Source organism: Scatophagus argus, chromosome 1 (assembly GCF_020382885.2).
Source record: "Scatophagus argus isolate fScaArg1 chromosome 1, fScaArg1.pri, whole genome shotgun sequence".
In the NCBI taxonomy this organism is placed as follows: domain Eukaryota; kingdom Metazoa; phylum Chordata; class Actinopteri; family Scatophagidae; genus Scatophagus; species Scatophagus argus.
Genome location: NC_058493.1, coordinates 8,278,625 through 8,299,499, shown reverse-complemented (window position 1 = coordinate 8,299,499; position 20,875 = coordinate 8,278,625). Strand labels below are relative to the sequence as shown.

Sequence of the window (20,875 nt, the reverse complement as noted above, 5' to 3'; positions counted from 1 at the left end):
TGGAAGTGAGATGATGGCTTGTTACGGGAATTGAATTTCAGAATACCTTCCTGAATATAGAATTAAATACATGAAAATGGATCACTGGATAGACAGACGGGCAGGGAAATATCCCATGTGGAATGCACAGTCTGAGAAGAAATAAAAAAAATGAACTATTGTTTCTCCTTGTTTCTAACTCTTTGCTTTTCCTGTGACTATACATCTCTCTAGACATACCTAACACCTTTGTTGGTCTGTGTGTGTGTAGCAGGAGGGAGGTCTGAAGTTGACCTTCCAGAAACAAGGTCTACCTCTGAAAAGGCCCCTGGAGTCAGAAGAGGGGCCCCAGGCACAGCAGCAGTACCTGGCCCGGCTTCACGAGTTACAGAGCGCCTCGGACACAGGACTGGCTGACATCACTAAGCCTCAGTGCAGCTTCCAGGCTGGTGTGTTTTTTTAAAATAGAGCAAGTACAAGTACATGAAAATTTGTGTTTATGTTAAAGTCAGCTTATGCTGAGGTGAGGCCATTCTGTTTTTGCCACCACTAGATGGCAGCAAAGTATGATTTATGCTGAATTGGAAACCGCATTGCCAAGTCACCTTCTGTTATATTCACAGATTTTTACGGAACAGAAAATGTCTATGTTCGGTCTGAAATACATATGTATAACTTTAAATTAGGCAAACATTGGCACAATAGTTCACTGCTTACATGCTGGTTCTTCTGCAGTGCCTGCAGATTTTACTGGTCAGATGAGGCTGAACGGCGCACTGGACAGCCAGCCAGTGGTTAAGAAGAGGAGGGGAAGGAGGAAGAATGTTGAGGGGATGGACCTGCTCTTCATGAATAGGAGTAGAGTCCCTGCTGTTCCTGATCAGGTATGCAGTTATCTTTTGCTCCTCGTTGTAAAAAAAGCTGGAGTGCCACAAATGTTCGGCTTCAAATTTGAAATTATGGTTTGATGTTTATATTGTATATATATAGACGTATACTTTATACATGCATGCTATATATGATGAATTGTAATGTAAATTATATAAATTTTTCTTTGTGCTCATGTGTCAACAGGTGCCTCAAGGGTGGGGTGGTATTGGCCAGGTGGGCATGGCTGTGGCCCCTGTGCTGAGCTCCAGTCAGGTCCCCGGAGATATCGAGAGCAGGGTCCCTGTCATTAACCTTAAAGATGGCACTCGGCTTGCTGGGGACGACGCTCCCAGGAGGAAAGATCTTGATCAATGGCTAAAAGAGCACCCTGGCTTTGTGGCAGACACAGGAGCCTTTATCCCTGTGAGTACATCTTATAGACCTCGTCTCTCAATCATCTTCTTCCTAAGAGTTAGTTATGTAAACATTCTTTTCTGTAGTGTTACAGAAAGTTAGTTAGTTAAAGGTTAATATAAGATTTGTTTATGGATATGGCATGTTTAACCTGCAGTAATAGCTATTAATATTTATGGAGTACTGTACCTTTAGAGAGATTGATATGTGTACAGATGTTCGCTGGCAAGTAAGCTCATCCACATTTTGACAGTGTAATAGATGTAACAAGTAGCAGTTCCTTTGTACAGAAAAGGGAGTGCAGGTACACATTTTCTTTTCACATGAAAATGTTTCCATTTCATTTCCAGGGGGTAAATAAGATGCAAATGCAGTTCCACTTCCAGGATGGTCGTCCCAAGCAGAAGAGGCACCGCTGCAGGAACCCAAACAAGATAGATGTGAACAGCCTGACAGGAGAGGAAAGGGTCCAGATCATCAACAGGAGAAATGCACGCAAGGTGTGTTTGTGTGTGGTATTGTATTTGAGTTTGCGTATGACCTTAACCACAAAATTCACAGTCATCTCCACCAACTATACCATTAAAGGTCAGGTTCACTTTCTAAAACGGTATGCTGTAACTTTGACATTATCCTCTATAATGAAAATCAGATACTGCTGCCTTTTAAAGGTGGTTGTGAAAGTGATATTTTGTGAAACATGTGTCTTGGCCTGTTGTTCACTTGGGTTCACATTGCCTTTAACCTGCCCTGCAGGTTGGAGGAGCCTTTGCTCCTCCTCTGAAGAATCTGTGCCGATTCCTTCAGGAGAATCCCGAATACGGAGTCCCACCTGAATGGGCTGATGTTGTCAAACAGTCGGTGAGTCACAAAGTAACACATCAATCAGATCAAAACTTTACCTTCAACTGTAACAAGAAAAGCCGTTTTGAACAATGTCTATATACAGTCAGTTGCCGGTTTACTAGGTACACCAGTAAATACTGATGACATAACACAACTAACTGCCCACCAGCAAATTCTTACATGTTCAAGATGGCAAAGAGCAGCTGGCAGCTAGTTGATGCAGCAGCTCTCTCGCTGTTTTTCTTGTTTTTCTTATCTTTCCTACTTTCACTCTGTGTACCATGGTTGCTTACGCTCATCAAGCTCCTCAAATACCAGCATGGAGCTGGAGTTTTAAGCTTGTCTTGACAAACTTTAAACAATGTGTGAACCATGTATTGAAAACAATCATGCATCTCTTCATGTCACCGCGAAAGAGGGCTGATTCTCCCTCCGCTTGGAGAATCAGACAACAACCTGATAAAACTTGTCGCCATCTGCAAGCCACTGGTGAAGTAACAGGCAGCCTCCACAAAGACTGTGAAGGTTTGGTCCCAAAGAGACCTTCCAAAACTGTTTCCATACCACGGACTGATAACTGTTCCATGAGGCGGAGTGTTGTCTCATTGTGCAGTACAGTCCCATGATGCACAATATCAGCAAGACCAAAGAGCTGGTGGTTAACTGCCAAAGAAAGAGGAGGCTCCCCTGTCCCAGTTGTCACCTAAGGAGAAGATGTGCTCTGGGTGGAATCTTATAAGTACCCACAAGTACTAGGATGGGGAACAAGATCAAAACCATTGTGGCAAACCCCTCTCACCCTTTCCAAGATGAGCTGTGGCGGATGGGCAGCTCATTCAGCCACAGGATCAACCCACCCAAGTTTAAAACCGTGTTCTTTTGTACCTGCTGCCATCAGACTGTAGTGAGACCACGGCCTGTAAGGCCACACAACACTCCCTATTTGTTAACATATTTTGTTATATAGTACACTGTACTCTCATACTCTACCATATTATATTTGACAATATAATCTGTTTTGTTATATTGCTGTACTACTCACCTTATACTACATCTAATATGCCATACTATATCATTATATATACCATATATTATACTATTATAATACTACTATTATACTGTTACTTTGACTTATTGCATTAAAGCAACTTTCTTATAACGTAGAATATATATTTTATTACAATATAGAATATCTACTATAATAATAAACCATGTCATATATTATACTGTTGTTTGCTCTCTACATTGACTTGTTGACTCTGGTAACCACATCACTGTAAGTTTACTTTTGTGTTTTACTTTTAATTAGCGCTATTATTTCTTTCTTTTACTTTCTATACTTATCTGTACTTATTTCTGTCATTGTCCTGCTGCCTTTATTGACCCCCGCTGGGTATCAAGCTAGATTTATCTTATCTTACGAAAGTCATAGCCTGTTTTAGAGAGATGTTGCCTAAACAGTGTCAACAAAAAAATGTAGAATTAGTTGCAGGACTCTTGTCCTAGAGTATATTAGTTTTAGCAAGTTTTAGTAATCATCTTTAGCTCGGTCTGTAAAATTGCTAACCCTGCCTATGTCTTTCAGGGTTACCTCCCGGAAAGCATGTTTGACAGGATCCTGACGGGACCCATCGTTCCTGAGGAGGTGAGCCGGCGTGGACGTCGACCTAAGAATCCTCTGGCCAAGGCGGCAGCTGCGGCAGCGGCAGCAGCGGCGGCGGCGCCCAACCCAGCAGCGTCTGCCCTGGGTCTGAACCCCCTGCTGGCCAACGGCCTACTCTCTGGAATGGACCTGACCAGCCTGCAGGCCTTCCAGCAAAACCTCCAGAGCTTACAGTCCCTGCAGCTCACCACAGGCCTGATGGGGCTGCCGTCCGACACTAGCAACATGGCAGCAAGTAACTTAGCTGCCATGTTTCCCATGATGCTGTCTGGTATGGCTGGGTTACCAAACTTGCTTGGCATGAGTAGCTTGCTTGGGAAGCCTGCTCAGGAAGGCACAGGAAGCTCTGAGGAGAAGACAACGGGAACCTCCAGCGGTGCATCAGGAGAGCCGTCTGCCTCTAAAGCACCGCCTCACACCTCAGACACCAAAGGAGAAAGGACAGAGGGCTCGAACATGACTCCTTCCTCCACTTCCAGCTCCAGTTCCTCTGCCACCGCCCCACAAAGTGCTTCAACTGCATCTGCAGCCTCCAGTCACCCACTGTCTCTTAACCCCTTGTTACTCTCCAGTATGCTTTACCCAGGGATGCTTCTCACTCCAGGCCTTAACCTTCCTGTGTCTGCCACACAGCCACAGAGCTCAAACAGTGACACCACCCCTCCTCCTCAGAATGCCTCTCAGTCGTCGCCACAGGAGACAGAGCGGCCAGCGGCAGAGAAGGATGGAGAGGAGGATGACGAGGAGTTAGGAGAGGCTTTGGACGAAGAAGAAGAAGAAGAAGAGTCAGCAGAACAAAAAGAAAACAGCGGTGCTGAAGGTTCGGGGAAAGCCGAGTCATCTTCATCGGAGTCTGGGAGCTCTTCTTCCTCATCAGATGATTCAGACTCCAGTGATGAGGACTGATTCAATGAATATATAATTATAAATTTATTTATGTATTGCCTAGAAATGTATACATATATTCACATATATGGATTTTCCAGCACTTATGTTGCGATTTCTTTACATGTAAATATAAGAACTAACTAAAATGTTGTGTAATAAAGACTACAAAAATCTAACAAAAAAAAGAGTAAAAACTGACTTAAAAGCAACTGAAATAAAATTTCAGTTTTTGTTCACAAGGTACAGTCTTGTTTTGAGACATTTTGCATGTCAGACTTTAGTAGATTTCTGATCTCTGTGAACTTGTACCACACAATTATGTACAATTGCAACAAAAACAGGCATTATTGTAATTATGTCAGGATTTAATTTTATTAAAAAAAGTGAAACTACATCAACATGCTCGTTGAGCTGTACTATTAATATATTTTGATTGTTGGGGATTGGGAGAATGACACTTGACAAAAACTTTGGTTTCTCTTGTAAATATTCAGTACTTTCACAGGTTTGTTGACACTTATGCTTTGCAGATCATACGTTGGATATGTCAGCAATAACTTGGGCAGCTAATGAATGTCACTGAAGCTGTAGATTCTTTGTCCGCCATGTTTCCACCCCAGTGCACAACTCACACAGACTCACTTTCCTGTCACTTACCTTCAAATCATTTTGTAGAGTTTATTTCTGCACTCACTTGCATCCTTATTGGAAGCAGAATTACCTGAAGCTCCTTCTGTAACAAGGCTTCAACTTGGGGTAAATCTGTACAAGTATTATTTTTTCAATCAAACACATCAAACTTAAGCTTAAGTCATTCAAAATGGGCCATAATTCTATTGTCTGCTGAGATTTCTTTTTTGAGAGGTTTCATTTTTCACATGAAATCTCATTTTTGAAACTCATTTTCACCATCACCTTACAAACATGTTACAAAATGTCCAAGGTGCACTTTAGCTACTCACAGTAAGCATATACTTTCACTTGCACATCTGTTGATTCTGACTACAGTGTCAGAGTCTAATAAACTCCTTGAGCTGTGGGGACAGAAAACAACGTTTTACTGTGTGCCAAAAAACTGCCCTTTGACCCTGTGAGGTCCTGACAGAGTTTAGTTGTCTCTGTGTTGAGGAAGATTCGGGATTCTTGAAGAAATGGATATTATTACTACAACCCCAGCGTATTTGACTGCATTTTACCTCAACTGTGCTAAATGGATTGGCTTCACTGTGCACATGTACATGTACATGGGAGTGGTTTCTTGCTGTCCATGTACTTAATGTCCTTTTTTCTGCTGGAATGTGTGTGTTTGAGCTCACTTTTACTGAGAGCTTCCACTGTGTTATCTTGTTTGGCTGGACTCCTCATCTCACCCAGTGTATCTACTGCTTACATAACTTTCCGTTTCTGACTGTTGTGTCTTAAGGGGGTGGGGGGGGCTTGTAAATTATGACTAGTTGAAAACACATTACAGTGTTTTAAATCTTTAAACATGTCTCATTAGAAATATGGAAAAAATTACACTCCTTTGGATGCTGTGTTGCATGACCACCTGTCTACCAAAGTCTTACAGATCACACTTGGTACAAGCACAAAATAGTTCAAATCCAGGCTAAGATTGTAGTAAATGTCATCGTATTTGAGTATTAAATTTTCAAACACATTTTTAGTCAGGCTAGCTTTAGAAAAGGCTAAATAATAGCAGCTTGTGTTGCTGGGAGTTTGCAGCTTGGTTGCGTGTGTTTCACTTTGTTCTTGACTCTGTTGTGCTGATGAATGGAGCTTCAGCTAGATGTAGAAGTGCCCTTATCCTGTACCTCACTCTCTCATTCACCTTCTATTTGACAGACTACTCAGATTCAGTCTCCATGTTTGTGCATTTTTGTTCATCATCTCTGCACATGTTCAGCAGTAACCCCAATACACATAAACACTGGAACACTGGTCAAGCCGAAGTACCTTTTGTATCTTTCTCTAGGCACAGCAGTGCTTGCTCTAGGACTGCTGTTACACAGTGGACTGTTAGACACACGTTTCAAAATTATTTCCTTAGTGAGGTTTCCATCTGGACTGGGGGCGACATAGCACTCCTCCTGTGTTGGAGAAACCCACTGAATTAACTCAGTTTGTTTAACTCTTAAGTATTGCTGTAGCATCGTTCTCTAGTGGGTGAAACCATGAACAGACCAGTGGCTGAAGACACATCTGATTTATAATGTTGCTTTAAAGTGGTTTTCTTGTATGCCTGTTATATATATATGTGTGTCTCCCATATATATATATAGACCTCGACATGGGTTTTGCTTGCAATGCAAATGCATTTTTTAATATTACTAACAGTACAGTATTTTTCTATGTCTGAGCAATGAACTTAAACATGCCATTGTCATTTTGTATATCTGCACCCCTGCTCTCTTTAAACTTGTAGTGCCCTTATGCAAACACCCAGCCATTGCTATTTCTGCTCTAAGTGATTGATCTAACAATTTTTGCTTTACTCTTTGTTGCCCCACAGCGATGGGTAGATGGATTGAAGACTGCTGAGCCTCTTTAGGACACAAATGGAAAAAAAATGGTGGACATAGGATTGGACTTTTTGCTTTCATTTTGCTTCTCTTTTCATATTTTGTTTTCTTTAGGTCGTATTGTATGAGGACTCCCAATGCACTGCTATTATTAGGGAAGCAGTGTTGAATCTGCGCTTTAACACCGACACAAGTAAACCATGCCCGATATGCAAGAGGAATGACAAAACACACTACTGCTGTACAGGGAGGTTTTCTTTCCGTTTTCTTATGTGTAATCACTGAGATGACAAAACTAACATCATGAGTTTTGTGGGTTTTTTGGGGGGGGGTTGGGGGTTCTGAAGCTTGATAATATTCAATTGTCACCCTGGTCAGTTTTTGTCTTCTTTTTTTTCATTGGAAAGTTGTAATATTTGCAAATTGTGGTCTGTGTAGTTAAAATAATTCTTTATGTAGTGCAGGAAACGCATCTTAAAAGTCATTTGTAATTTATTGGATTACTTTCTATGAAGTTCTATAGAGGAAATTGAGGTTTAATTATTTTTATTAAACATATTCTTCTGACTATCAATTAAGTGTGGTTTTTGCCTTTTGCTTTGTCTGAAAATCATTGATATTAGGAACTTTGTGGCAACTCTTTTCCTATCCCATATGTGCACTTTGTTACTGCTCCATTCCAATTCCTGCTACACGCTAGCATGTAAAGCATTCTCATTGGCACTGTCGGTCAGTGGGAGAAGGCACAGAAAGTCTTAGTATAAAACTACACAGTTGCAGAAAATAAATTGGCTATAGTTAAGGGTTGGATTAAGTCAATTTCTGCCTCCATTTTTAAAGTTGTCATGGAGAGTCATAGATCAATTTACAGTGGTTAAAACCATAACATCAGTATACCTGTAGTGAAAAGGAGCTCCACAGGATTCTCTCAGTGCTCAATATAGCTATTATAATGCATCATTCAATGTTGTAAGTTCTGCAAAAACTTTTGTTAGTTTTAATTTTAACTGTAGCCCTTAAAAAAGGAATATTAATTGTTTAAGAAAGGTCTATAAAACCTGAAATAACCAACACAACTTCCTAAAAAATACAGCCAGACATCAGTGCATGAACAGTCCAACTCATGAACATCTTTGTGAAAGCAAAGGGTTAACAGGTTTTCCACTGTACTGTAAGTGCTCCGTTTATCCTCTCGGTGGCGCTCAGTGACCTGTGTAAGTCACTTTAACAGCACTGTTTAGTGCTTATCATAGCAACCAGATACAGATGACAAGTTGGGACTTGCCTGCTGCTCAGAGAGGCCAATGATCTGAACTTCCTCAGTCTGCAGAGTGGTGGGTTGACTGCTTTGTACCATGGTGCACCTCACCACTGCAACCAGCTGGCTGTAAGACACACACAGGGGGTACTCCAAGAGCAGAAGAGCTTTCATCTGGTTCCTGAACTTAACAAAAAGCACTCACAAGAGTGACCAGCACCGGTAAGTAAGCCTGTTTTTGACTTTATGATTCCCATGTCAATTTAAAAAGTTCTGCTTAGTTGACATGACAAAAAACTGCATGAAAAGTCAGCTGAAAGTTTAAGCTAAATGTCAACACTGCCGTCATCCAGCTCTGCACCTCAGACTACCCTCTACAGTCAATCACTGACTCCTTTAAATAGCTCTGTTTCAGCTAGGGCTCAGTGCACCGATCAATAACATTTAACTGATAACCATACCCTAACTAAAAGGCCATTTAAATGTGTAGCACGTGTCTCAAAGTGAAAGTAAGGCCTGTTTTGATGGAACGTCTGCCAGTGAAGGCCAGTCAGGAGGAAACAGGAAATGGGTGTGACCCATATCTAGATCAGAGCGTAAATTCATTCCTGTTTATTGCTCAGTATTACTGATACTTACAACAAACAAACATGTTGTTAGTGTTGGATGGCATTATATAGAAAATTATGTCTTTTCACACAATTCAGCTTGATTTCATTTTAGGTTAAAAAGAAGGCATGAATGAGAGCAACACCTTTGAGTCACGTCCCGTTAAAAACTAAATGTGGACAATTTTTGTGTATGTTTGGGTCCAGTATATTACTTATGTAATACGTCCGTATGCAAAATGTACCTTTGCCTGATTTTCCGTGTTTCCTGTTTTTTGTGACTCACGGTACTGGTGGTCCTTTGTAATGGCGTATTAACTCATCTGTTGTACAAGGAGGATAAACAAAGATTTCTTGACTCAGGACATTTTGTAATCAGATAATGAGAGGCACAGATTATGGTTCTTACGAGCTATGTGCATGCTGATGCTTCCAGGTATGGTAAGTTGGAGGTGTCGCCCTGCTTCAGAGAAATGTCTTGTCTCACATCTGCAGCTGTGAGTCAGAAAACCAGTATTTGACTGATGAAGACATAATTTGGCATAAATGTTATTTGTCTGGTCTCCCAAATTCAGTATTTGAATTGTTGAGTATTAAAATGAAGCTAGGCCAGACGCTGATTAGGCCTTGAAGTGAAAAGCAGCTGTTCATATTGAGATGAATGTGTTGGAATAAGGGGATGTTTTGGTGAAGAAGCATATGCTGTATGTGCAAATGTTGCATCTGTCTGCTGATTCTTGTTTAAGTGTCTTAGTTCAGTGGTTCCCAATTCTTTTCATACCAAGGACCTCTGAACCAACACAAATTAGAGCACAGACCCCAATTTTAAAAAGATGCTGTCCTCATCTGATAACAATTTTGCTTTTTGATGTTTTATTGCACAAAATGTATGAAAATAATGACCAGAGCAGTCACACATCCTATGGCTGTGTTCCTTACAGATGGAATTATAGTGAAAATAAATATTTCCCTGTCTTACTTGGATTCCCTTGACCCCCCCTTGACCTCAGATGAGCTATAGTGGTGGTGAAGAATTACCGCAACTTAATTTAGATCATCACTAGATAAAAGCGACCTCATCTTGGAAATGTGTCCAGATAAATGAATGAAGCAAGAGTAAACAAACATTCGTGCCTGGGCATCGAATGATATTGATCCCTGATTGATCTCATTATGCTACTGAGAGTTTTGAATGTGACGGAGTATACAGTGTGTCATCATTGGGAGAGACTGTTTCAGATTGAAACAAACTTGCAAACTTATTTTAAAACTAAACCTGATCAAGTGGATCTCAAAATGACTTTGTGAGTAAGAAATATTAAGGAGGTGGTTGTTGAGTTTGATTTATTGACACAAATGTCATGCACACATGGTGCCCAGCCTGTGCATACGTAAAGATGCTCTTCTGATGAAGGAACAAAATCACATCATTATCCTCATTCTGTGCCAGACAACCTCTCCTGGCTTCCTTACAGTCTCTCAGCTCGTGGTTTGTATCTCACATGCACGCACACACACACATATATCAGTGTAGACTGAGGTCTGTCAGACTATGTGAGGACATAGCCCAGAATGAGCAACAGCACATGTGGGAGTGATTAGAGGAACAGTTACCATTCAGACTAGACCTGGAGGGGAACTAACATAGCTTCTGCAGATAAACTGAAATGGCTGAGGTAAAAAGGAGGATGCAGAGTAAAAGTACCAGTAGGCCGACAACAGTGGAAAGTAAATTGAAGTGATGGAGATAACACATGGCCTCCATGGCCTCATCACCTGACACAATTCACAACAATGAAAACTTCTTAAAAAGACTGTTATTGGTTTCATTATTTTATTCGTTGCTTACAGACATGAGTCTGCTGTGGCATCTAAAAAAATTCTCGTTACAACAGTTTTCCTGTCTGAGATGATTACAACACGTGACTCATCAGAACTGCCTGTTGAGATCAAGAAGAAGAGATTAAAAAATTGGTGGTAAATTAACAGCAAAGAGGCACTGAGGATACCAACACAGCAAGCACCATCACTACAGCGTTACAATTTAGCTTTGGAGCATGATTTAAAATCTCTAAGTTTAAAGAAGTAGATTGTAATTTAATTCCTTATTCATTGCCTTTCCTCGAGTTACATGAGAAGATTAATACTACTGTCATATCTGTATGCTAAATATGAAGCCAGACCCAGCAGGGGATTAGCTTAGCTTAGCACACTAACTGGAAGCAGGAGGAAACAGTTAGCCTAACTCTGTCCGAGCTTTAAAAATCCACTCACAAGCTACGCTACATGGCATGTTGTGTTTATATTAAACAAACTTGATACAGCATGCAGATTTGTGATATTTAGTGCTCATAGGCAGTTTTTTTGTTGTTGTTGTTTTTGTTTATTTATTCATTTATTTATTTATTTTTACCTTAGGAAATAGCCAGACTTTAAGCTAAGCTAAGCTAACCATCTCTGACATGTGATTGCTTTTCTGTGAGAGCAGTAACTACCGAGTGGTATCTAAGCAAATAATTGTATATTGTTATATCAGTACCAAACTATTCTTGTAAGTTCATTCAGAATATAGGTGACACTAAAGTCACACCCCGCCCATGTCTGTGGTTTTAGTGCAAGACAGTTTGTGGAGTGAACTGTTTCTTTACTTATATGACTGATATCAAGACGAGATTCATGAAAATATTTTTTTTTAAAAAGCGATGAAAACTATGTACAGTTTTTATGGATTGCATTTATTTAATGGTTGCCTGACTTAATTAGGTCACTGGTTGTACTGCACTGCATGGTTTCATGTTCCCTAAATGTCTCAATGTTTCTAATGTTCTTGCTCAGGTGCCCATTCCTGTTTTGACTCTCATCTGATGTGAGTGTGGATGTCACCATGGCAACTGAGCCTCAGGGTAACCTGGGAAAGCTGAGGTTTGGCCCCAGTGACTGTCTGATCGCTATGTTCAGGTTTGCTCTACAGTATTGCAGTATTACTCATACAGAAGCCATTTTGTTAGGGCAGGAAATGCTAGTAGCCTATACAGCAGTCTTAACAGAGACACTGATACTGATACTGTGTATAAACTACACTGTAGTGAGACAAAGGAGCTGATTGTTTAACAGAGTTTGAACGTCTTGTACTGAGCAACCTTGTACTTTTGCTTCTCAAATGTTTTCCAACCATCAACTAATTTATTTACTGTATTAACTACTACGATTGATCTGATCTAGGGCCTGCTCCAGAGATCCGACCGAGTCGATTCTAGCCAGACTGAGATGTATGCTGCACACATTTCTACAATACCACAGGGACAATGCAAGCAATGAGATCACTGGTACACTAACATATTTGATGATTCTCAATTAATGGATTGAGGGGATGTAACTTTAATGTTGGTGATGAGCGTATGGTAAGGACTGCCATCTTATCTTTAATATTTCTTGAGGAGAGATGGTTACTGGTTAGTGGTTTACTGGCTTGTAACCAATAATTTTATTTTAGAGACTTTAGAGACACAACAGACCACATTTTTAATATTACTGGTGTTAAGAGAAGCAGCAACGCCTCTTTGAGCACAGCAGGGAAGCACCATCTGCTTACCTACATTATTAATCTCTCCATGATTAGGTAGATGGCTTTTTTAATGGCAGGTATTATATTCTGCAGTACAGCCCTTGTTGTTGACACATCACATATAATCCATGTGATATTGTTCACAGAGTTGGCAACAAAGTGCTGCTATGAAGCTGGGATCTGGTATTACAGGATCCTGGAGAACCATGCCAGTGGAGAGAGGAACAGACTGGGCGCCATTGACATCTCAGTGAGTGTACTGCCCTCCCGTGGTCACAACTGGAAATGCTGTCTGACAAACACCTTATCTGCTCACTAGGGGCGCTATGTGAACAGTCAATGAGTCATACAAGACTTGTTACACTAAATGTTTGTGTCTCTCTTAAGCTTTGAGTTCTGTTCAACTTTTTTGCATTTTATTTTTCAATTAAAGAGCCCGTACCGTTTTATTCATGTGTTTCTCACAGATCATCTTTGAGAATGATCTTTTCCAGCGCTGTCTGATTGCCTGTTGTCTGGAGATTACCATATTCTCAAACCGTCTCCCATGTGACTTCCCTCTGGTACTTCAGATCTTCAGGCTGGCACCATACCACTTCTGGAGGGTGTGTTTCCAAACTTGTGAGCAATCAATTCTATGTCAGCTTTCTGTAAGGTGTGTAAGTGAGTGAGTTCTAAATAATTTCCAAAAAATAAATAAAAAAATATTCTCTTAACTTTTCTGTAACAGTCAACTTTTATCTTTTTGTAGAGCACAGGGGGATGGAGAAGGTTAAAACACTTGTGGGAATAATATTATAGGACAAATATAGCAAAATACAGCAACATTCCTGCCTCATCAGAACCTTAACAGTAGTTTTTGGTCTGAGATTTGAACTAAGAGCAACACCTCTTTGACCTCTAACTTTGAGGATACTTTTGTCCTCTGTTTTGTCTGACAGGTAATTGAGCTGGTGTTGCGGGCTGTAGAGGGCCTGTCTCGCACTGTGTTCAGACACCTCGCCCAAGTGGAAGAGAAAGTCCTAGAGAGTTTGGCTTGGACCAGCGACTCACCGCTGTGGGAAGAAATCCGAGCCAACGAGGGCCATCTGCCTATGTGCCAACAGGTTGTCTAAAATTTAATGCTTGAGTTTCTTCCAATGGTGACAGTGTCTGAAATAAAAAATATGATTAAAATGTTTCTTTCAATGGATCTTTATCAAAACATTAAAAGCATGACAGTATTTATTTGCGCAAATGAGGCTTTAAGGAGGGCTTTGTGTCATACGCAGGTGATGCCTCCTACACAACTTGAAGATCCGAACAGAACAGACGTGCCTGGAGGTATAAATACAGAGCATTAAAACTCCTTTTGATTACATTATTGGGAGTGCTTTGCATTACAAAGATATTCTTATTATGGTTTGACTGGTGACTTATGGTTTTGCCAGTGGATGTCAGTTTGGGAGCTGAGGTGTCCAGGAGCACTGATCCACAGCAGCCACCATCCACAGCAAACAGGCCTCAGAAAAGTAACTCCCTCCATCTGTTTGCTCGCAAGGTAAGTCAGTCAACCACACCACAACATTGTTCTATTGTGTAAAATGGCTAATCTATGGCTCCAAATAACAGCTTTCATCTCACTCACCATTTTGTTTAGATAGAGGATATTATTTATAGACACATTATGTCTCAAACTGATTTTTTTTCCCACTTTTCCCATGATTGTGTAATTCATGGAATATCACATAATCATCTCTCTGGGGAGGTTTTTGGTAAAATTTAGAGATGCTGCACTTACCACGGTGACGTTTTCTCTTCGCCTCAGGTTTACAGCTTAATGGGCAGACGTCTGAGGGAGCTGTGTTCCACTCTGGGCATTTCTGATGAGCTGAGGTTTAAGATCTGGACCTGTTTTGAGTACTCTCTGGTCCACTGCTGCACTGACCTCATGGTAGACCGTCACCTGGACCAGCCGCTCATGTGTGCCATCTACATCATGGCTAGGGTAGGTTTGGATAAAACTGAGAGCGCTCTCGGTACATTAAATGGTTGTTTATTCATGTCATGATGTGATAAGCATGCAGGGAAGTCATGTGTTAGATTTGTCTGACTATTGTGGTGTTCTGTCCTCAAACAATCAGTGCCACCTGCACAAATTCAGACATGATGTATTTAATGTCACACTTATAAACTCCTTTGTATTACAATTACTCTGCATTCTCAGTTGATGATGCAGTAATGGTGCAGACTTATTTATAGTTACAGTTAAGAATATGAAGTTCTGCAAATCACAAATTACATTCATTTTCATTAATTCTACTTTGACATCAGTACCTCTTACAAAGTGCTTGATTCTGGTCAGTGAAGGGGTCAAACAATTTTGGAACAAATGTATTTCATTTGTAGATATTAAAGGACATGGTCTTAGTGTAGTCTCAGAGCAACACAGAATAAGTAAATAACACAGAATTTGCATTACTTTTACAGATTACCAATGTGGAGATGCCTTTCAAACGCATAATGACGTGCTACAAGTCTCAGCCACTTGCCAGCAAAAGTGTAAGTTTTCTTTAGATTATTCCTGCCACCAGCTACGCTAACCTGCTAAGAGAATTCATGTAGAAGATGTGATTTTAGATGCTACTGGACGTGAACACTGAGTGTTCATTATTTGAGTGTGATCAACATATTTAATGTATATTTTAGTTTTTGTGTGTGTGTGTGAGTGTGTGTGTTATAGCGATATTAATTTTGTATTTATGAACACAAACATTTTCTTTTCTCAGGTCTGCAAAAATGTGCTGATTTCTGTAGGGGAAGGAGACGGGTCTGTGACTGGAGACAACAGTAAGGAAGCCCTCAGTAAAATAAATATGTAAAAATACACATGACTCATCTGCATGCAGGAGTAATAGCAGGAATAAGGACTTTCTGTCATTACCCACAAAAAAGTCTGTGTGGTATACACTGTATCAACACAGTAAACATACATACACATACACTATATTATTTTATTCAGTGATTCCTTTCATAGTCATACATAAACATTTGTTTATCCTTTTAGTCACTGGAGGAGTTTTACTTAATATTTTTAATATATTATTTTGCTTAAAAGTTCCTTAATGCAAAATAATAATAGATTAGACAAGCTTTGACTTTTCTGTTGGAGTTACATAGCTCAAATGAAACGCTTCCTATTTCACTGCACAGAAAGACAAGGTGACTGAATAAACTCATACAAACTCTAGACTTCTACAGCTGTACTCAGCAGTATGCGAGTGTCATCTGCATCAGCTTAAAGAGGTTCTTGGAACCCAGGCTATATATTTATTTTAAGCTGCCATCTGGCCCAAACACCGACATGTTCCCTTTAACTGAACCCCTTTAGGTAGCAGAGCTAGGGTCAGCCAAAAGTCAGGTGTTACTGTATGGGGCTGGAGAGATACATTATACATGGTAATGCTTGTATCAAGATACCACAACAACTTACAATATATTACCTGCATTGTATCAGTAATGCAAGTGGAGTTTACTTGCACAATGAGAAATGTCCATTTATTACATTGTTGATTGCAGATAATGGAGACCACAGTGATGGTATCCTGACCCCCAGCACACCATCAACACATTATCCAGGACCTTGGCAGGAGAAGAGGGGCAATCTCATTCACTTTTACAACCAGGTCTACACAACAAAGATGCAGCACTTTGCAGAGCAGTTTGCCCCCACCCCTCAAGTAAGAAGCTATGATACCATTTGATTCTATATGTTGTAACATGCTGTATCACTTCATCTCTCAAAGTGTTTTCTTACTTATGCCGTGTAGGGAGACACTCCTCCTTTGTCTCCATACCCCCGACAGTGGAAATCTTCTCCGCGGAGATTCAGGCTGTCCAGCTCCCCTTCCATTTACATTTCTCCATACAACGCAGAAACCACTTCCCCTCACACGAGTGGTCTCTGCTACTTCTTCAACTCGAGCCCTCCAGAGGTCTGTGGACATCACATTCAGACTGTCATCTTGAAATTATGTGATTTACTTTGTGTAGACTGAAGACACTGCATTTTCATTATGTACTCAGTCGACACTTTTAGTATAGCTGAAATACTGATAGAACTATCCCTCTTGTTTCCAACAGCGTCTGCGTGAGATCAATAACATGATCAAGACGGGCAGATCACCCAACAGGCGGTGCTGTGCAATGTCACTGGATGAAGAAGAGGAGGATGGAGAAGATGGTCCTTCAGCAAAGAAACTTCATTTGGATGATGAGTCAGCCTTGCAGAGGCGACTAAGGAATGTGGTGAATGATCGTGCAACAGGAAGGGGCCACGACCAGCCATCTCCAACTATAAAGCTTAACCTGCACTAGAGCAAAGAGGACGCATGTCGCCTCGCTCTACACCTGCTTCTGAGACTTTGACAACAATGTCAGGTTGTTAGAGGACAAAGCACAGAACAGCTTTTACTTCCTTTACAGGTATGGCATAAAAATTCCATTGGGCCAAATCCTTTGACTGACTCAGTATTATCTGCAATCTAAGCTAAAATTATGCATTTTTGCTCTTTTGTTCTGCACTGTTTCTGACATCTGCTATCCTTGAATGAGGCACTCGACCCTCAGCTCAGTGGCCATTGGTAGAAGATTTGTCTCCGTCCTTGGCAGTTCCCTGGTGGAAGTGTATGATGCTGTATGAATTTGAAGTAGGACATGTCTTGAAAGTGCTCAGCTGACTTTCCTTGGATGAATAAAGATTAGACTGAGTAAGGATGTTGCTATATCAACTGACCTGCTGTTAAAACAGGAGGACAGGCTTGTCTTCCCCTTACAGTACTCATGGGGACAAGCACATGTCAAGCTTCACTAGTGTCTATGGCCTTCATGAATACTTGATTGTAGTTGACTAGACTCTGATTAAGCAAGGGGTGACATGAAGTGTTCATTGCAAGCCACTCTAAAGCAGTTTTTAATGTTTTCTTTTCTTTTTTACAATGTAATGATACGTTCTAAGCTTCTTAAAAGCTTTAAATAAATAATGATAATAATAAATAAAGCTGAATTTTTTGAAAACAGTGAAACGTGATTCTTTACTTCTTTACAGGAATGAAAGGAAATTGCTGAAGTCACAGCAGAATGAAACTGAGTGGTACTTAAAAAAGTTGACAGATCAGAGAAATTGAAAAAAATCTGTTTGACAAATAATATTTTACATCCCATCATCTGATCTTGCTATTACAGCTTGCAATCTTAATATCATGAATTTTATTAAAGTCCCCGTCCACTCAGAAATGTGTTTCCGCTGACGAGGTTTCTCTACATTAAGTTGGAGTTAAAGATGAGTGCTTAGGAGCGAGATTTTGTGACATCACCACTAGTTTGGAAGGCAATCATGGTCCAGTATTCAACTTGCACAAATATGATATGGAAACTATATGTATATGATATATGATATGGAGACTGAGAAATCACTTTTCAGAGAAGTAGGAGACATCTTGTGTTCACAAATATTTCAAAGATTCTGGGTTTTATGGAAGCCCAATTCTACCAGTGTGATGAAAAAAAAATCATGTAAGCCATTATGATGTGGAATTTTATTGAAACAATAGGTTAATATCTTAGTCTTATCTTAGAATATCTCAGAATAATGAGAAACTTCCTTTGTATTTTGACTTAGGCCTTCCATTACAAAGCCACAACAACTTTCTGTCATTGCCACCAGAACAGCACGAGGCAGGATACCTTCATGAGGTTAACATTTAAGTTGTCAAGACCACAACATTATCTACAAATAGCTTGCTCTATTTCCCACATTTTCTTCCCAATAACAATGACAGAAGCTAGTGCATGCAACTTTGTGACAGTTGGCCTAAGTCAAAATACTGAGAAGGTTTATCTCTCTTTTTTTTTGACATATTAAGTCATTATTTTGAGAAAGTCTCTTATTATACTGACTTACACATTGACAGAAATGGGCTTCTACAGACTTTTTCTGAACTGTCTTGTGTTGCTATAAACTCTGATACTTACACAGAGTTTACTTACACATTAACAATAAACATAAACGTATCTGTGTCTCCATAACGTTCTTGATCATTAAATCATTCTCTTTATTGTATGGTGAAATGATTGCAGACACTTATCAAAGACAGAGGCTGCTGCTGCTGAATTTCTCTTTTATACTGTAGATATTTTCTGTCCTCAGTTCTGAGAAAGCTGGTTTACCCTCAGCATCGTAGCTTCAGTTTGCTGTGCTCCCTTTTTTATAAAGCTAATGAGCTGTGTCCAGGAAACCTGTTTTTACTTGGCAGAGCGATACTAGCAAACAGCAAGGGACTCACTAACATAATTTATAACATAGACTGTGATTTTATGATTAAATATTCATTTCATTTTTTAGTCTCATACTCCATTTTCATACAAAGCTAAGTGCTACCAAACTAATGATCTGCAGTTTATTTTTCCTTTATGTATCCTAAGACCCAGTGGACCTGCTCTGACTTTAGCTGACTGATAATAAATACAATTCATAAATTTCTCTGACTGAGTGAAAGCAGAAACTCCCACCAATCTGGTAACCATGGCTGCCCTGTGACTGACACGCAATCACCCTGAGTGTTTATCAGTAACCATGTTTTGGGTTTTGAGTTAAATCTCAACCAATGTTGCTTAGGAGATAATTACCACAGGCAGTATAGCCAGCAGACAAAGGTTTGTAAAATGAAACCAACACACAGTCAGGTGCCCAGACTCAACAGGAAGTTTTAAGGTTGCCATGGAGAACAAAGGCACCTGAGTCCACAACACTTACACAGGTTTTAAGGTTAGGAACAGTGTTTTAACACTATACGCCACTGTACTCCCATCAGCTGAACAGGCTCTTAGATTTTGCCAAATCATGGGTTGCAACTCAAGCCGGGGTTCCCCAGTGGTGGACCCTTCTGAAAAGCCGGAGGAGGAGAGGCCAAAGACAGCCACTTCCACCAAGGATGCATCCTCAGAGGAAACCAGTGGACCAGCAGATAAAAACAAGGATGAAAAAACTGCGAGTTCCAGCTGAGAGCTGTCTTTACACCTCATCCTAAACTCTTCTCAAAGTAAGAAATATGACATATTACCTGAAAATGATGTATCCTTCTTATATTATTAATTAAGGAACATTACTTAATTAATATTCACAATCTACGTGATTTTTTTTATTTTTTAATTTATTTGTAAGCTATCCTTTCATTGTTTTCAATTCTATCAATGGAAAAAGGATGCAGTGCCTCACCATAAAAACAAGCAATTTATGACCGTAGCATTGGGGTCACTTTGATACAATCACCTCTATAACTTGCCCGCCATGTCTCTCTAAGGCTATTTGACATGACAAATGGGCTGTGTGGTGACTGAGATGGGCTCTGTGTGTCTGTGTCACTGTGTGTACAGATTGGCCTGTCTGGGGTGAAGGAGGGCCTGTCAGCAGGAGGAGGCAACGCTGCACTACTGTCCATCAACCTCTGTGTCATCTGTGCCAGCCACACACACACACACACACACACACACACACACACTCATGCTTGTGAAGAAATCCATCTCTTCTGTTCATATTCTAGAAACTATTTTGATAAATACACTGGTTCAAACACTGCGTTGTGTTGTTGTGTACCTGTTTTTCCTTATATTTTTTTCAGCATATGTTTAGATCTTTGTACAGCCCTCCCTGCGGCATGCTTTGCATTGCCTTTGTTTTCACAGCCGTTATATGTTCATTCTCCTAACCTCCTCCTCTGAAGCCTTCACACACCTCTGGTCAGGGCTGATAGTTGCAACACACTCTTTCAAACGCTTCCAATTCTGCTGCAGGCTACAGCAGCAACCCTTTAAGATAGTCAGCTTATGTTTTAGCTGATACCTTGCAGCTCTCCAAGTAGAGCATGCTCTGCATATCACAGGCCTGTTACTGCTGTTCATTTGAACAGTCAGAGACAGCGAGTCCTTTATACAGCAAATAACGAGATGCTGCCAAGAGTTGGGTTACAAAGATGTTCAAGCAGTTCCTGGTGCTTGCCACCAGGGGGCGTGGACAAAAGTTGAAGTAGTTTGCTCTGCCGCCACCAGGGAGCAGAAGTGATCTTTCCACGTTGCTAAGAGACATCTGAGGCTGGCTCCATTTGCTGAAGACATTTAATCTGAAATATAGGTTGTAAGTTTATAACCAGCTAGTGAATGGAGCTGAAATGGAATAGCCATTTCACAAAGCCATATCAAAAATACCCATCTCAGATGCAGTGGGAA

At 40.4% G+C, this 20,875-nt stretch overlaps 2 protein-coding genes across 8 annotated transcripts in view; both read left to right on the top strand.

Moving 5' to 3' along the window:
• Positions 1 to 7,756, top strand: part of chd9 (chromodomain helicase DNA binding protein 9) — a 74,624-nt gene extending 66,868 nt beyond the window's left edge. For 6 of the 7 annotated variants that reach the window (XM_046416143.1, XM_046415986.1, XM_046416067.1 and 3 more), the window contains 6 exons: positions 251 to 428; positions 715 to 863; positions 1,054 to 1,272; positions 1,614 to 1,763; positions 2,020 to 2,124; positions 3,695 to 7,756. In XM_046416143.1, coding sequence (XP_046272099.1) covers positions 251 to 428; positions 715 to 863; positions 1,054 to 1,272; positions 1,614 to 1,763; positions 2,020 to 2,124; positions 3,695 to 4,678 — 1,785 coding nt within the window. In that variant the 3' untranslated portion in view covers positions 4,679 to 7,756. The remainder of the gene's footprint in view (positions 1 to 250; positions 429 to 714; positions 864 to 1,053; positions 1,273 to 1,613; positions 1,764 to 2,019; positions 2,125 to 3,694) is intronic. The other variant, XM_046416229.1, reaches the window with a different exon arrangement.
• A 649-nt stretch (positions 7,757 to 8,405) lies between these two features.
• Positions 8,406 to 17,676, top strand: LOC124073536 (retinoblastoma-like protein 2). The gene is made up of 14 exons (XM_046415861.1): positions 8,406 to 8,662; positions 11,884 to 12,006; positions 12,271 to 12,374; positions 12,760 to 12,863; positions 13,081 to 13,218; positions 13,555 to 13,719; positions 13,885 to 13,936; positions 14,044 to 14,153; positions 14,421 to 14,600; positions 15,083 to 15,154; positions 15,382 to 15,442; positions 16,172 to 16,332; positions 16,423 to 16,587; positions 16,736 to 17,676. The coding sequence occupies exons 2-14, from the start codon at positions 11,933 to 11,935 to the stop codon at positions 16,967 to 16,969; spliced, it is 1,620 nt and encodes a 539-aa protein (XP_046271817.1). The 5' UTR covers positions 8,406 to 8,662; positions 11,884 to 11,932; the 3' UTR covers positions 16,970 to 17,676.
• Positions 17,677 to 20,875: the final 3,199 nt, after the last annotated feature.

Bases quoted from the DNA above. Each gene is read 5' to 3' on its own strand.
- LOC124073536 (XM_046415861.1), top strand. From the start codon at position 11,933: ATGGCAACTGAGCCTCAGGGTAACCTGGGAAAGCTGAGGTTTGGCCCC. The intron at 14,601-15,082 runs GTAGGTTTGGAT...TTACTTTTACAG, and splicing joins CCATCTACATCATGGCTAGG to ATTACCAATGTGGAGATGCC. The intron at 15,443-16,171 runs GTAAGGAAGCCC...TGTTGATTGCAG, and splicing joins GTCTGTGACTGGAGACAACA to ATAATGGAGACCACAGTGAT.